Raw genomic sequence first — 15,997 nt, forward strand, 5'->3', positions numbered from 1 at the left:
GTGTGTTAGGTGCTCACTTGCAGAGTGTGTTAGGTGCTTAATTGCAGAGTGTGTTAGGTGCTCACTTGCAGAGTGTGTTGGGTGCTCAATTGCAGAGTGTGTTAGGTGCTCACTTGCAGAGTGTGTTGGGTGCTCAATTGCAGAGTGTGTTAGGTGCTCACTTGCAGAGTGTGTTGAGTGCTTAATGGCAGAGTGTGTTAGGTGCTCACTTGCAGAGTGTGTTGAGTGCTTAATGGCAGAGTGTGTTAGGTGCTCACTTGCAGAGTGTGTTGAGTGCTTAATGGCAGAGTGTGTTAGGTGCTCACTTGCAGAGTGTGTTGGGTGCTCAATTGCAGAGTGTGTTGGGTGCTCAATTGCAGAGTGTGTTGAGTGCTTAATTGCAGAGTGTGTTAGGTGCTCAATTGCAGAGTGTGTTAGGTGCTCACTTGCAGAGTGTGTTGGGTGCTTAATTGCAGAGTGTGTTGGGTGCTCACTTGCAGAGTGTGTTAGGTGCTTAATTGCAGAGTGTGTTGAGTGCTCAATTGCAGAGTGTGTTGGGTGCTTAATTGCAGAGTGTGTTGGGTGCTCAATTGCAGAGTGTGTTGGGTGCTCACTTGCAGAGTGTGTTAGGTGCTTAATTGCAGAGTGTGTTGGGTGCTCACTTGCAGAGTGTGTTGGGTGCTCAATTGCAGAGTGTGTTGGGTGCTCAATTGCAGAGTGTGTTGGGTGCTTAATTGCAGAGTGTGTTGGGTGCTCACTTGCAGAGTGTGTTGGGTGCTCACTTGCAGAGTGTGTTAGGTGCTCAATTGCAGAGTGTGTTGGGTGCTTAATTGCAGAGTGTGTTGAGTGCTTAATTGCAGAGTGTGTTGGGTGCTCAATTGCAGAGTGTGTTGGGTGCTCACTTGCAGAGTGTATTAGGTGCTTAATTGCAGAGTGTGTTGGGTGCTCACTTGCAGAGTGTGTTGGGTGCTCAATTGCAGAGTGTGTTGGGTGCTCACTTGCAGAGTGTGTTAGGTGCTTAATTGCAGAGTGTGTTAGGTGCTCACTTGCAGAGTGTGTTGGGTGCTTAATTGCAGAGTGTGTTGGGTGCTCAATTGCAGAGTGTGTTGGGTGCTCACTTGCAGAGTGTGTTAGGTGCTTAATTGCAGAGTGTGTTGGGTGCTCAATTGCAGAGTGTGTTGGGTGCTCACTTGCAGAGTGTGTTAGGTGCTTAATTGCAGAGTGTGTTGGGTGCTCACTTGCAGAGTGTGTTGAGTGCTTAATTGCAGAGTGTGTTGGGTGCTCACTTGCAGAGTGTGTTAGGTGCTTAATTGCAGAGTGTGTTGGGTGCTCAATTGCAGAGTGTGTTGAGTGCTTAATTGCAGAGTGTGTTGGGTGCTCACTTGCAGAGTGTGTTGGGTGCTCACTTGCAGAGTGTGTTGGGTGCTCACTTGCAGAGTGTGTTGGGTGCTCAATTGCAGAGTGTGTTGGGTGCTCAATTGCAGAGTGTGTTGGGTGCTCAATTGCAGAGTGTGTTGGGTGCTCAATTGCAGAGTGTGTTAGGTGCTCAATTGCAGAGTGTGTTGGGTGCTCACTTGCAGAGTGTGTTAGGTGCTCACTTGCAGAGTGTGTTAGGTGCTCAATTGCAGAGTGTGTTGGGTGCTCAATTGCAGAGTGTGTTGGGTGCTCAATTGCAGAGTGTGTTGGGTGCTCAATTGCAGAGTGTGTTGGGTGCTCAATTGCAGAGTGTGTTGGGTGCTCACTTGCAGAGTGTGTTAGGTGCTCACTTGCAGAGTGTGTTAGGTGCTCAATTGCAGAGTGTGTTGGGTGCTCAATTGCAGAGTGTGTTGGGTGCTCAATTGCAGAGTGTGTTGAGTGCTTAATTGCAGAGTGTGTTGGGTGCTCAATTGCAGAGTGTGTTGAGTGCTTAATTGCAGAGTGTGTTGGGTGCTCAATTGCAGAGTGTGTTGGGTGCTCACTTGCAGAGTGTGTTAGGTGCTTAATTGCAGAGTGTGTTGGGTGCTCACTTGCAGAGTGTGTTGGGTGCTCAATTGCAGAGTGTGTTGGGTGCTCACTTGCAGAGTGTGTTAGGTGCTTAATTGCAGAGTGTGTTAGGTGCTCACTTGCAGAGTGTGTTGGGTGCTCACTTGCAGAGTGTGTTAGGTGCTTAATTGCAGAGTGTGTTAGGTGCTCACTTGCAGAGTGTGTTGGGTGCTTAATTGCAGAGTGTGTTGGGTGCTCAATTGCAGAGTGTGTTGGGTGCTCACTTGCAGAGTGTGTTAGGTGCTTAATTGCAGAGTGTGTTGGGTGCTCAATTGCAGAGTGTGTTGGGTGCTCACTTGCAGAGTGTGTTAGGTGCTTAATTGCAGAGTGTGTTGGGTGCTCACTTGCAGAGTGTGTTGAGTGCTTAATTGCAGAGTGTGTTGGGTGCTCACTTGCAGAGTGTGTTGGGTGCTCACTTGCAGAGTGTGTTAGGTGCTCAATTGCAGAGTGTGTTGGGTGCTCAATTGCAGAGTGTGTTGGGTGCTCAATTGCAGAGTGTGTTGAGTGCTTAATTGCAGAGTGTGTTGGGTGCTCAATTGCAGAGTGTGTTGAGTGCTTAATTGCAGAGTGTGTTGGGTGCTCAATTGCAGAGTGTGTTGGGTGCTCACTTGCAGAGTGTGTTAGGTGCTTAATTGCAGAGTGTGTTGGGTGCTCACTTGCAGAGTGTGTTGGGTGCTCAATTGCAGAGTGTGTTGGGTGCTCACTTGCAGAGTGTGTTAGGTGCTTAATTGCAGAGTGTGTTAGGTGCTCACTTGCAGAGTGTGTTGGGTGCTCACTTGCAGAGTGTGTTAGGTGCTTAATTGCAGAGTGTGTTAGGTGCTCACTTGCAGAGTGTGTTGGGTGCTTAATTGCAGAGTGTGTTGGGTGCTCAATTGCAGAGTGTGTTGGGTGCTCACTTGCAGAGTGTGTTAGGTGCTTAATTGCAGAGTGTGTTGGGTGCTCAATTGCAGAGTGTGTTGGGTGCTCACTTGCAGAGTGTGTTAGGTGCTTAATTGCAGAGTGTGTTGGGTGCTCACTTGCAGAGTGTGTTGAGTGCTTAATTGCAGAGTGTGTTGGGTGCTCACTTGCAGAGTGTGTTGGGTGCTCACTTGCAGAGTGTGTTGGGTGCTCACTTGCAGAGTGTGTTGGGTGCTCAATTGCAGAGTGTGTTGGGTGCTCAATTGCAGAGTGTGTTGGGTGCTCAATTGCAGAGTGTGTTGGGTGCTCAATTGCAGAGTGTGTTAGGTGCTCAATTGCAGAGTGTGTTGGGTGCTCACTTGCAGAGTGTGTTAGGTGCTCACTTGCAGAGTGTGTTAGGTGCTCAATTGCAGAGTGTGTTGGGTGCTCAATTGCAGAGTGTGTTGGGTGCTCAATTGCAGAGTGTGTTGGGTGCTCAATTGCAGAGTGTGTTGGGCGCTCAATTGCAGAGTGTGTTGGGTGCTCACTTGCAGAGTGTGTTAGGTGCTCAATTGCAGAGTGTGTTGGGTGCTCAATTGCAGAGTGTGTTGGGTGCTCAATTGCAGAGTGTGTTGAGTGCTTAATTGCAGAGTGTGTTGGGTGCTCAATTGCAGAGTGTGTTGAGTGCTTAATTGCAGAGTGTGTTAGGTGCTCAATTGCAGAGTGTGTTAGGTGCTCAATTGCAGAGTGTGTTGGGTGCTCACTTGCAGAGTGTGTTGGTTTCTCACTTGGTTAGGAACTCACTTGCAGAGTGTGTTAGGTGCTCACTTGCAGAGTGTGTTGGGTGCTCACTTGCAGAGTGTGTTAGGTGCTCACTTGCAGAGTGTGTTAGGTGCTCACTTGCAGAGTGTGTTAGGAACTCACTTGCAGAGTGTGTTAGGTGCTCACTTGCAGAGTGTGTTAGGTGCTCACTTGCAGAGTGTGTTAGGAACTCACTTGCAGAGTGTGTTAGGTGCTCACTTGCAGAGTGTGTTAGGTGCTCACTTGCAGAGTGTGCTGGCAGACCCAGACCGGTGGAAATGAACGATCTGCCATTTGCCATCACGACGGTGCCACACCCTACTCTCCTCTGATTGGACGGTTCGTGGCGAGCCATTGGCGTCGATGAACTGTGTGACTCTGATGTAAGCGATGCACGCTGCCTCATCCCCAACAAGATGGATGTGAGGGTTCAGGATCGTCGTGTGAACCGGCTTTGAGTTTTTGGACCACACTGAGAACAGAAAGAGTACTGAACCAGGACTGAACCAGGACTGAACCAGGACTGGACCAGGACTGGACCAGGACTGAACCAGGACTGGACCAGGACTGGACCAGGACTGAACCAGGACTGGACCAGGACTGAACCAGGACTGAACCACTACTGGACCAGTATTAAACCAGGACTAAACCAGGACTGGACCAGGATTCAGGAGTCAGACTCACAGTTTTCAAAGTAAAATCGGTGGAAGTCGAGTCCTTCGACCAGATTCCCCAGAGCTTCGGGTTCAAAGGCAGTTACCGCAGGGTCACACATTTTACTGAAACAGAAGAATACAGTGGATTAGTATTACACATTATAGATACAACATCTATGACTCTATCTTTCACACATACAACTTCTGGTACAGTGCATCTGGTAAGTATTGACACCCCTACACTTTTACCACATTATGTTATGTCTCATCAATCTACACACAATACCCCATAATAACAACATGAAAAAAGATTTGCAAATTTATTAAAAAAATTAAATGTACGGTTAATATAAAGTACATCGGCCAAAAAGGCATTTAGCCCATTTTCCTACGTTTTCTCCAAAGTAAGTGACTGGCATAACAGTGTTTTTGAGACAGGCCTAAATATTAAAAAAACAATTTCATATTTCTATCTAGAAAAAGCTTTGATCTTTTCTGGCTTTGCATTGTCGAAGTGTCATCATAGCACTGTATAGTTACTAGATACTTTGTGCTTCGTCACATTTTCCAAGAGAGCGGTGGCCTACGGGTCAATGTACTTTTATAACTGGGTGTTACAAACTCAAGAGCTAATAAATTAGCTTAAATCGTACTTTAAACGTGCGCGCCAGATTGACTCGCAAGGGAAGAGTCCCTGGGAGAGTGGCTGGGTTAAGAGGCGCTGTTCTCGGAGAGAACATAGAGCTTTTCTACCGAGCGGGTGCTTGTTCCAGGCCGGTTCCAGCTTCAGAACTGGTTCTTTCGTTTTCCACTGAAAAAATGCTGGCTCTTGATTCCAAAAACTGGTGCCGGTTGGGAACCAAGAAACCGCTGGACCAAGAAACGAGCACCAGTGATGTCAGCGGCTGGGGGCGTGGCTTTCTTTTCCAGCAAACCAGCACACATTAATTAGTTCGTTTAAAACATTATTTGTGGAGGAAACTAACTTGTTTAGCTTTATGCTCTTTAGCTACAGCTAAAACAAGAAGGAGCAGTTAGAAAGAAGAAACCGAAACGTTAACGGCTGCTGTGACAGGAGCATAAACCTTTTTTGTATATTTTATAACCAGAAGTGGCTATAATAGGTTGTTACTATTCACAGTTGACTTCCCAAAGCGTAGCTAGGGCAATAGGCCAGCTCTCATTTTGGTGGAAAACTCAGTACCAAAGAAGTCAGTATGGAACCCACCCAGCACCAGCTCTGAAAAAGCTCTGGTGGAAAAGGTCTCTCAGAGTGAGGCATTATGGGTCAGTAGTGAATTGGCCTACGCTGTCTTTTGAAGGATTTAAGCCACGTTCTGGCCCTGTTTCAGCAGTGAGTGAATAATTCTCTTATTTTACTCCTGAAGCCGCATTAAAGTGCTGAAAGGGCATCCTAACACAATAAGGTTTACTTTCCGTCTGAGTTATTGTTCAGATGAGTGGGTTCCGTCCGTATGACCCCTGCCATCGTGACCTCCACACAACTTTATGTCTGGATTTGGAGCTGTGTTTGTGTCTTTCTCACGTTGGACTTCTTTCATTAGAAAGAGGCGAGTGTTTTTAGATCCACTCGCTCATATTAGAGCGCTATATGAGTGCTTTAATATCTATACCTATAGTAGGCTACATTGGTATTGACAATATGACACAATACTCATTCTTTTTTCAGAAACTCCAGTGGGAGGAAAAAGTATGTGAACCCTTTGGAATTTCTTGGAGTATATTTCTGCCTAAATTGGTCATAAAATGTGGTCTGCTCTATAATAAAATCACAAGAATGAGTACAGTGGAATGCAAAAGTCCACCATAGACTTTACATACTAAACACTTCAGGCACGTTTGGTCTGAATGTACCATCATACATAATATGATTTCAGAACAGTTTGAAATTGAACTGACGTGTAGCTTTCGAAGTCTCCGTTGCTGATGGCCTCAATGAGCTGCTCCGTGACTCGGATGATGTCCTGTTTACGAGCTAGAAAATGAATTTAAAAAACAGTATTCATGAATGACACATCACAGTCTGATGCTCTGTTTACAGCTGCAGATAAAAAGCACATTGGTGGTTATGATGGGGCAGGGGCCAGTTGTAAGAAATAAATAATTCAGAGAAATTACGAAAAAATTAATCAATTATTGGTGAAATCTCACTGTATCACATCACATCAACAAAATCATTTTTCACACCTCAAAATCACAGTTATATAACAATAAAGGCCGATAGGATGGTGGTCTTGCAAACAGGGTAAGTTAATAAACCTGCACTAACATTGAACACTACATTTTTACACACAGCCTTTTGTGCATAATGGTTTAATATAGACTATTGACTGGTTTAAATGAAAATGTTAAAATTCAACAATTGAATTAGGCCTAATATTTAGAGTTAACTAGCACTAAACAAAGGCCCACATTAGGGCTAACTCTGAGCTGTTGTGTCAACAACCTTTTTGCGGACGCAGCCAATCAGCATTCAGCTGGTGGGCGTTACAACACGTCCTTTGCTTTGATGCCGAGCCTCCGAACAATTCAGAGTCGGCCAATCAGAGGCTGTGTTATACTGATGGGACTTATGGCAGCAGCGGCGGAGATGATGGGGGCGGACTGAGGAGGAGGCAGTGGGCGGTGATGTCGCTGCCGTTCGGAGGCGGCCCAGAGCCGAGCGAACAGGCCTACAATCCTACACTCCTCTCTCCGCCACTCCACCAGTGACTTTGGTTTCACAAAATAAGCATTCACAGTTAAAGTGACGCCTCCCCCGAAGAGGAATACAAAAAAGTGAACAGCTTTCTACAGGGACTTGGCACCCATCGTTCACAGTGAAGAGACTCCATTGGTTAGTGAATGTTACATCACTACTGGATTTCTAATAAGCATCGATGGAAAATCCCATCGAGCTTCAGCCTCTGAGGGACAGGGAGACCACACTGACCTTAACAACTGACTTTCTCACACAGATATTTGCAAAAGAATTTTCCCTTGTACTGAATGAAGTAATGTGGTCTGAAACCCTGTGGTGTGATTTTGCAGCAGGAGGCGGGGCTTGTGAGTTGTTTTTAATCACAGAGGGCTGTTTGAGCGGAGAGTGCAGTACCTCTCGTGTCCTCGTCCTCAATGGTGGTGTTGGTGCTCTCAGACGACTCCTGCAATAACACATTCAGGATCATTATGAATGATATAAAACTGACACATCTTTCAAAAGTGGGAGCACTGCAGTCTTTAGTGCCGGGAACAAGCGATTTCAAGCTTTCAAACGAGCCCTCCCTGGTCCTCACACACCTCCAGGGAGATGTGCAATATCACGCTTAGAATTTGTCAGTTCACAGAAGGAGGATCCCATTCTAGAATTGTCTGTGCACAGTTTTGTACATGTTCCGACTTTTTTTAAAAATAAGACAATAATAATCAGGGCAGTTGACAGACTTGGTGGGGCCCGGGACAAGATCTAAAATAAACTGAACAAACAGTGGCGGCTGGTCCATTATGGGCGGTGGGGCGTGTCATTTTGTCTGGGTCATCTTGTGCTGTAACAGCATCATAAATGTGTAGTTTTGTGCTTTGGGTGGGAGGAACAGCGCCCACGCGATCTAACCAATGACGCTCTACTATGGTATAAAAACATCACTGCGTATCATTAATTCAACCAATCAGGGTTGAATTAATGATAAATCAATAATAAATCTCCGATGGGCGCGTGGCCTCAGCGCCATCGGAGATTTAAAGAGGGGGTATTATCCTTTTTTCAGTCCCATAGCACCAGTCTATATCACACTACAATGATGACAAACCTTCTGTTGGTCTGTAAATGCAGTAAATTAGAATAACTGCCTTGTATAAAATGTCTCTCTCAAAATGGCTGTAGTGAATGTCTTGAAATAGGCCTCTGTCTCTTTAAGAACCTCTGAGCCTTTAGACACGCCCCCTCCACACGCTGTCTGTGGCATCAGTGGGGAGGGGGTTCTGCTGAGGAGCAGTGGTTGGTTACTCGGCTGGTGACCAAAGCTCGGAGGCGTCTCCAGGAGGTGGGGGCGTTCCTAGGAGGACTCAGGCAAACCTATCCCTAAAATGGCCGCCATCAGAGTTTTTACAGATGACTCAGAAATACGTGAATGTGCCAAGGCAACACTTCAGCCATGTTTTTAATGAGGGAGTGACAGAATAACATGATGGAAAGCTTGAAAAAGTCGATTTTGCATAATACCCCCCCTTTAACAGGTGAAAGACGAGGAAGCGTCTCCTGTAAACAAACGCGAGGAGCAGCTCTGAGCTCTCGGACTAATGGACTTCAGACTTTCCTCAGTCAGAAGTCACGTCTAAACGGACTGTGCTGGAGGTAGCATGACGATGCTAACTAGCTCGTCTGCTTTAGCTACTGCTTATTTATCTCACACTTTGGGAAAACCGTAGACAGAAGATGAGGGAAACAGAGGTGGAGCTCCAGGTGCTACAGGAGGAGCTCCGGGTGCTACAGGAGGAGCTCCAGGTGCTATAGGAGGAGGAGCTCCAGGTGCTACAGGAGGAGCTCCGGGTGCTACAGGAGGAGCTCCGGGTGCAACAGGAGGAGCTCCGGGTGCTACAGGAGGAGCTCCGGGTGCTACAGGAGGAGCCCCGGGTGCTACAGGAGGAGCTCCAGGTGCTACAGGAGGAGCTCCAGGTGCTACAGGAGGAGCTCCGGGTGCAACAGGAGGAGCTCCGGGTGCTACAGGAGGAGCCCCGGGTGCTACAGGAGGAGCTCCGGGTGCTAAAGGAGGAGCTCCGGGTGCTACAGGAGGAGGACTCTTGTCTAAACCTAAGATGCACATTTTTTCTGAGCGGATCATTTGTCTGACGGTTTATACGGGTTTAAACCTGTGGCTCTGAGGCTCATAATGAAACCACAGCAGGTCTGGGACTAAAACTGTACATGAAATCAAAGGAAACACCTCCTGCCTTTGTTCTGGTTCTGTTGGTACAAAACACAAATATGTACAGTGACGATCTTTACACTTTGATTTTCCAAAAGCATAAATGCTTTAGTTGAATAAAACTAAACAATAAGTTTTGAATATATTCTACATAAAATAATAATATTAAATTCCCCAAAGACAACTTTCTTTTTAAAGTTAAAAACAATGTTTATAAGTATCTTCTAAAATATAATTGAAGGTAGGTAGATGCACCAGCCCCCCCTGGTTTTCACATCACCAGCCGCCACTGTTATCAAAGCTTTTTCTATTGAGTCTGAATGTGATCCTCTTCAGACCCTGCACATTCACAGAACTGTAGCTCCTCTCACACACTGACTAAACAAACGACTGTCCACATGTGCTCTCTGTGAACACACTTAACCCACACGTGTTCAGTCCGTGTTATTGCGGAGAACAGCGTGTGCTCTGATTGACAGACAGGAACAGCTATGCGGGCCGTACCACTGGGTGAAGGGAGGGGGGTGCAATAAAGGAAACTAGATAGACCAAAGTAAATGTAACATGATAATACATGTCAAAGCAATGGATGATACTACAAATAAATGACTCTGATATAGAAAAGGGGAAAATATAAATGCAAAAAAGTCTAAGGCTTTTTTTAATTTCATGTATTTACAAAGTGTTTAAAATACAAAAAGTAAAACTAACAGTTGCTTCCTGTCATTAGGTTGATAAACTTTCTCTCACAATAATCTTGAAAAATGGGTAATTGTGACATCCCTAAGTAATAGTAAGTAAGTAGTGTTGTTTTTGGCAGCCCTTTTACTTTGCAAATGCTTATACTCACATTTGAGTCATTTCTCAACATGATGGTTTTGTCATGTTAATCATTAATTTGGACAAGTATTGGAAATTGGGATAAATAATGATCGTCTCTTTTTCCAAAAGCGTCGGAACAGAAGCCGGGACAGAGACCGGGACAGAGACCGGGACAAGGGAGCAGAGCTTTGAGTTAAGTTTTTTTTTTTCGTGAGTTATTTAGCAAATGTCAAATTAATCATATTTTTAGTATTGTTTAAAGTATTTTCAATCATTTTTTTTATTGATGACGATATTTTTTAATTCATTGAAAAAATCTAATTGAGGTCAAAGATGTTTTTTTACAATAATGCTCTAAGCCAAAGGCAGCAACACAGAAATATACAATTACATATTCATATCAACACACATTATACAGTGCCTCTCGAAAGTATTCATACACCTTGAACCTTTGCACATTTTGTCATGTTTACAACCCTAAACACAAAGATTTTATTTTGATTTTTTTTACTGAACATTCACACACAAGTAACAGACAACTGTGAAGTGAAAGCAAAATTATACATGATTCTGTTATTTTATTAAAGTGAAAAGTGGGGCTTGCATAAGTATTCATACAGCATGCATGAATACTTTGTGGAACCCCCTTTTACTGCAATAACAGCAGCAAGTCTTTTGGGATCTGACTCTACAAGATTTGCACATGTAGAGACTGACATTTTAGCCCATTCCTCTTTACAAAACAACTCAAGCTCGGTCACATTAGAAGGAGAGCGTTTGTGAACAGCAGTTTTCAGATTATTCCACAGATTTTTCAATAGGATTTAGGTCAGGACTTTGACTGGGCCATTCTAACACATTAATATGTTTTTATTGAACCATTCCATTGTAGATTTATCTTTGTGTTTCGGGTCATTGTCCTGCTGAAGGTGAATCTCCGCCCCAGCCTCAGTTCTCTTGTGACTCCAGCAGGTTTTCCTCCAAACTGTCTCTGTATTTGGCTCCATCCATCTTCACAACTATTCTTACAGTCTCCCCAGTCCCCGCTGAGGAAAAGCAGCCCCACATCATGATGCTCCCCCCCCCCATATTTGACACTGGGGATGGTGCACTCAGGACGATGAGCAGTGTTAGGTTTGCTCCATACATAATGTTTTGCATTTGGGCCAAAAAGTTCAATTTTTGTCTCATCTGACCAAAGCTCCTTCTTCCACATGGAGCTGTGTCCTCCATATGACTTCTAGCAAACTTCAAACGGGATTTCTTATGGCCTCCTTTCAATAATGGCTTTCTTCTTCCACTCGTCCATGAAGGCCAGATTTGTGTAGATACGACTTATAGTTGTCCCATGTACAGATTCCCCCAGCTCAGCGGCAGGACTTCACAGCTCCTCCAGAGTTATCTTGGGGCACTTGGTTGTATTTCTTACCAGTGTCTCCTTGTTCAGTTTGTCAGTTTACGTGAACAGCCGTGTCTTGGTAAGTTGGCAGTGGTGCTTTACTCTTTCCATTTCTGAATGATGGATTGAACAGTTGCTCCGGGAGATGTTTAAATCTTGGGAAATCTTTGTATAACTTAACGCTGCTTTAAACTTCTCCACAGCTTTATCCCTGACCTCTCTGGTGCTCCTTGGCCTTCATGATGTTGTTTAGTGACCAATACACTCCGACCACAGCTCTGAGGGCCTAAAAGAACAGCTGAAATTATGCTGAGAGTAGATTACACACAGGTGGCCTCTATTTAACCGTTAGGCCAAGGTGTGAACATTCTGGAGTCATTAGGAATGTTTTAAAGGCAATTTAATGCACTCAGAAAATGCTGTATGAATACTTATGCAAGCCCCACTTTTCACTTTTCTATTTTTGGAAAAATAACAGAATCATGTATCATTTTGCTTTCACTTAACAGTTGCCTGTTACTTGTGTGTGAACGTTCAGTAAAAAAAATCAAAATAAAATCTTGTCTGCAAAAGTTCAAGGTGTATAAATACTTACGAGAGGCACTGTAGCATCGTCAGTATTAAAACACTGACAGAATGATTTTGGTTTAGCAATGTTCTTTAACATACATTTAAATCGAGCACAAGACACCAGTTCTTTGAGCTGCAGTTCATCCTGAAGCAGATTCCATGCAGCTCAGAGAGGACTTTAGGCTCTTAGACTTTAAACACAGGTGGTACGATTTCTTAAGTGCACAAATATGGCGCCTTATAGATAAAGTCTTCCAATGGATCCAAAGAGCAAAGAGAAAACCAACCAACCCGAGAATTAAACAGTGATTTATAAAAAAGAAATCCCCCGTGAGCCAAATGTAAATCACATTAAATAAGAAACTTTATCACAGGCAGTTTACCTTGACGCCGTCGTTTTTCTTTCCTCCACTCTTTCCTCCTGAACGCAGCACGAGCAGAGCAAGAAACACCAGGGTCAGGAAGAAGGGGAAGAAGGCCGAAAACAGGAGCCAGGCCATCATCACAGAGTATGAGCAAAATATGGGGTTAATGCAGGCCAAAATGTGAAAAATAGGCCCAAAATATGAAATAAAATGGACAAAATATGGGCAAAAATATGCATAAAATAGGGACACAATATGGAAAACTGATGGACAAAAACTGAACTAAAACAGGACCCTCATGACATCAGTTAGACAGCGTCCCACAGACGTTATGAAATGCACAAAAAACGGACATTTGGTTCCACAATGGATCAAACGCACTCGTTCCTCAAACGTCTGATGACTGCGACGTCCGACGCCCAAAAGCAAAAATAACCGTGTGAAGTTTGTTGGTGGAGTCGTTTCGTCTCAGTCTCAGGTTACATGAGTTACTCAGCGTTCAAAATGGTAAAAAAAAAAGTGTAATCCACTCCAGCAGCGTGACCCACAGAAGAACAAACACGGGGAGAGCTGGTTTAGTCCAGGGCAGGACCACTTATAGTCTGGCTTTAGTGAGTCCTGGTTTAACCCCAGTCTTTGCCCTTCCCGGAGCGCATAGTGACAACAGCAGCAGATCAAGTGTCTTTGTAGATCAGCGCTGACCAGAGTCCGGACCTAAACCTCAGTGCAAATCGGTCCCTGGGCCGGTCTAAGTTTGGATCCTGGCCCCAAAGTCTCTCTCTAGACCTTCTTTAGCCCTTCTATAATCAGCCCCCTCTAATCCGGTCGTCCACGTTTAGTCCAAGTCTGGTTCTGTGAATCAGTGTGGTCTAAATCAGGCTCCACTTGAGACTCTCAGGCCTCACATTTGTCTGTCAGACCTAAAGATAAACCGACAGCAGCTTCAGTCATTTTCTATCTCCACACGTGACGGCACTGGGTTCAAACAGCTCCAACCATTGGACTGAGCCGCAAACCAACTGTATTTTCTCCCCTTTGGCTTTACCCAAATCTAAAAGCTTCTCGACTGGAGAGCAACAGTTTAATGCCTCATTTGAAAGCTAAGGCCTACAAAACCGATGGCAACTTGTTGGCACGTTTTTATCATATTTTCTGGAAGTCTAATCCCAAAAAAACATCAGTCCGTTAAATGTTCCAGTGAAACCTGTCCCTGTGGTGCGACTATTTATACACGTGACATCAACACAGTGCCAGGGAATCTGCAATGGACCAATCAGAACACTGTATAAGTACAATGGACCAATCAGAACGCTGTATAAGTACAATGGACCAATCAGAACGCTGTATAAGTACAATGGACCAATCAGAACGCAGCGTAACTACAATGTACCAATCAGAATGTGTCTTAAAGGGGGGGTATTATGCAAAATCGACTTTTTCAAGCTTTACATCATGTTATTATGTAATTCCCTCATTAAAAACATGCCTGAAGTGTTGCTTTGGCACATTCACGTATTTTTGAGTCATCTGTAAAAACTCTGATAGGTTTGCCTGAGTCCTCCTAGGAACGCCCCCACCTCCTGGAGACGCCTCTGAGCTTTGGTCACCAGCCGAGTAACCAACCACTGCTCCTCAGCAGAACCCCCTCCCCACTGATGCCACAGACAGCGTGTGGAGGGGGCGTGTCTAAAGGCTCAGAGGTTCTTAAAGAGACAGAGGCCTATTTCAAGACATTCACTACAGCCATTTTGAGAGAGACATTTTATACAAGGCAGTTATTCTAATTTACTGCATTTACAGACCAACAGAAGGTTTGTCATCATTGTAGTGAGATATAGACTGGTGCTATGGGACTGACAAAAGCAGAATACCCCCTCTTTAACTACAATGGACCAATCAGAACGCTGTATAACTACAATGGACCAATCAGAATGTCTGCAGTTCCTGGATGAACCTACACCCAGGTTTTGGTCACACTTTATAATATATTATAATATTGTTATTAAGGGGTGCTTGTTACATAATATGGTGTTAACCTCTTAAACCCCGCCATAACTGAGCACATTTTCTCCAGTTCGGCTTTACCCAAATCTAAAAACGTTCTTGACTGGAGCTTACAGCTCAAGAGCAGTGGTTCCCAACCTTTTTTTCCTTGAAGCCCCACTGAGCGTGCTGTAGTTGGGCCGTGCCCCCCCCCAGTCCAAAACTGTGGCCCCCACAAATGTATCAAAACATCAAAATAATGGCTCATAAGTGTTTTTTATCTACTTTCTTTCATTCAAATAAAGTGAGAGTGTGTTTAATGCACCTGTAGTCCTTACTTCATGATTTTACAACAATAACATGATTTAGAGCCTCTGCCTGGACCAGGCACCACTCTGCTGATGATCCAAGAACATCAACACATGAATCAATGAAACAAAAGCACAAAGTGGTAGAATGAGACATTCAACCCACTCACCGGAGAAGTTCCTTGTGGCTAACATGGTGGTCAGGATGGCTCCCTGAGGAGAAGAAAACCATAATGGGGGTGTTATTACTGAGAAAATGACAGCCCGGAGCAACAACGATAGATACATTTAACAATCAAAATGTTTGACCAGAAAGAAAGACCCAGAACAAACCTTGAGTTTCCTTCGAGCATTGAACTTCTTCAAACACTCCACAGTCTCCTGCCGGTGCATGCAGGACGCGACCGTCGACCGGTGCTGGAACCACACACAAACACAGTTCAAACATTTCAAACATCCAGAAAGAAATCACTTTGAAAATGTGTCAAAGTGTTTAAATAACTGTTTGATTTACAAAGTTTTGGATAAATCTTCAATTTCAAACGGAGTGTTGGATGTTCTTGCTCAGCTGTCATTTATATCAACTCTTTTAGTCCTTTGTAATGAGCTTTAACTTCAGTACTTCAGTGGGTACGGACACGTGCACGTGCCTGGGTACGGACACGTGCACGTGCCTGGGTACGGACACGTGCACGTGCCTGGGTACGGACACGTGCACGTGCCTGGGTACGGACACGTGCACGTGCCTGGGTACGTGTATTAAAATGCTTATTATTCATTTCAATACACTTACACGTGCACAAACCTTTCTGCAACAACAATTCCAAATTTACAACAGTCCTGAGGACCAGATGAGCGTGTGTCAAAGGAGTCAGAGGTAAGGGGTCAAAGGTTAGAAGGGTGACTCACAGAGATCCAGGGATGCTTCAGAGCCTCGGCTGCTGTAATACGTTTGGAAGGATTTATGGTCAGCATCTTATTGATCAGATCTTTAGCTTCTGGAGTCACCGTGTCCCACTCCGGAGACGGGAACTACAAAACAAGAGTTTAATGCATAAAACTACCGGAAACAACAGCATTTAGCAGTAAAGTCACTGTAAACCACTCAAGGGGAACAACTACAGTGGAATATCAAAAACTAGAGAGGTACCAGTAAATACGAGCAGTGCTGTCCTTGTCAGGAAAGAGTTTTGAAGAAAGGGCAGAATGTTCAGTAAAGATAACTGGACGTCCCCACTCTATAGGCTACAGGACAACTTGTAAATATATTATATCTGTAATGGCATTTTCA

The 15,997-nt window shown here is 44.5% G+C and overlaps 1 protein-coding gene across 1 annotated transcript in view; it reads right to left on the bottom strand.

Annotated features, from left to right (window-relative positions):
• Positions 1-3,914: 3,914 nt before the first annotated feature.
• camk2a (calcium/calmodulin-dependent protein kinase II alpha) overlaps positions 3,915-15,997 on the bottom strand; it is a 63,119-nt gene continuing 51,036 nt past the window's right edge. The window contains exons 10-17 of the mRNA XM_079566343.1: positions 15,616-15,738; positions 15,040-15,123; positions 14,877-14,919; positions 12,434-12,471; positions 7,450-7,498; positions 6,255-6,330; positions 4,363-4,457; positions 3,915-4,150 (exon numbers count right to left, since the gene is read on the bottom strand). Of these exons, the coding sequence (XP_079422469.1) occupies positions 3,918-4,150; positions 4,363-4,457; positions 6,255-6,330; positions 7,450-7,498; positions 12,434-12,471; positions 14,877-14,919; positions 15,040-15,123; positions 15,616-15,738 (741 nt within the window). The 3' untranslated portion in view covers positions 3,915-3,917. The remainder of the gene's footprint in view (positions 4,151-4,362; positions 4,458-6,254; positions 6,331-7,449; positions 7,499-12,433; positions 12,472-14,876; positions 14,920-15,039; positions 15,124-15,615; positions 15,739-15,997) is intronic.

Source organism: Gobius niger (genome assembly GCF_951799975.1).
Source record: "Gobius niger genome assembly, chromosome: 11".
In the NCBI taxonomy this organism is placed as follows: Eukaryota; Metazoa; Chordata; class Actinopteri; order Gobiiformes; family Gobiidae; genus Gobius; species Gobius niger.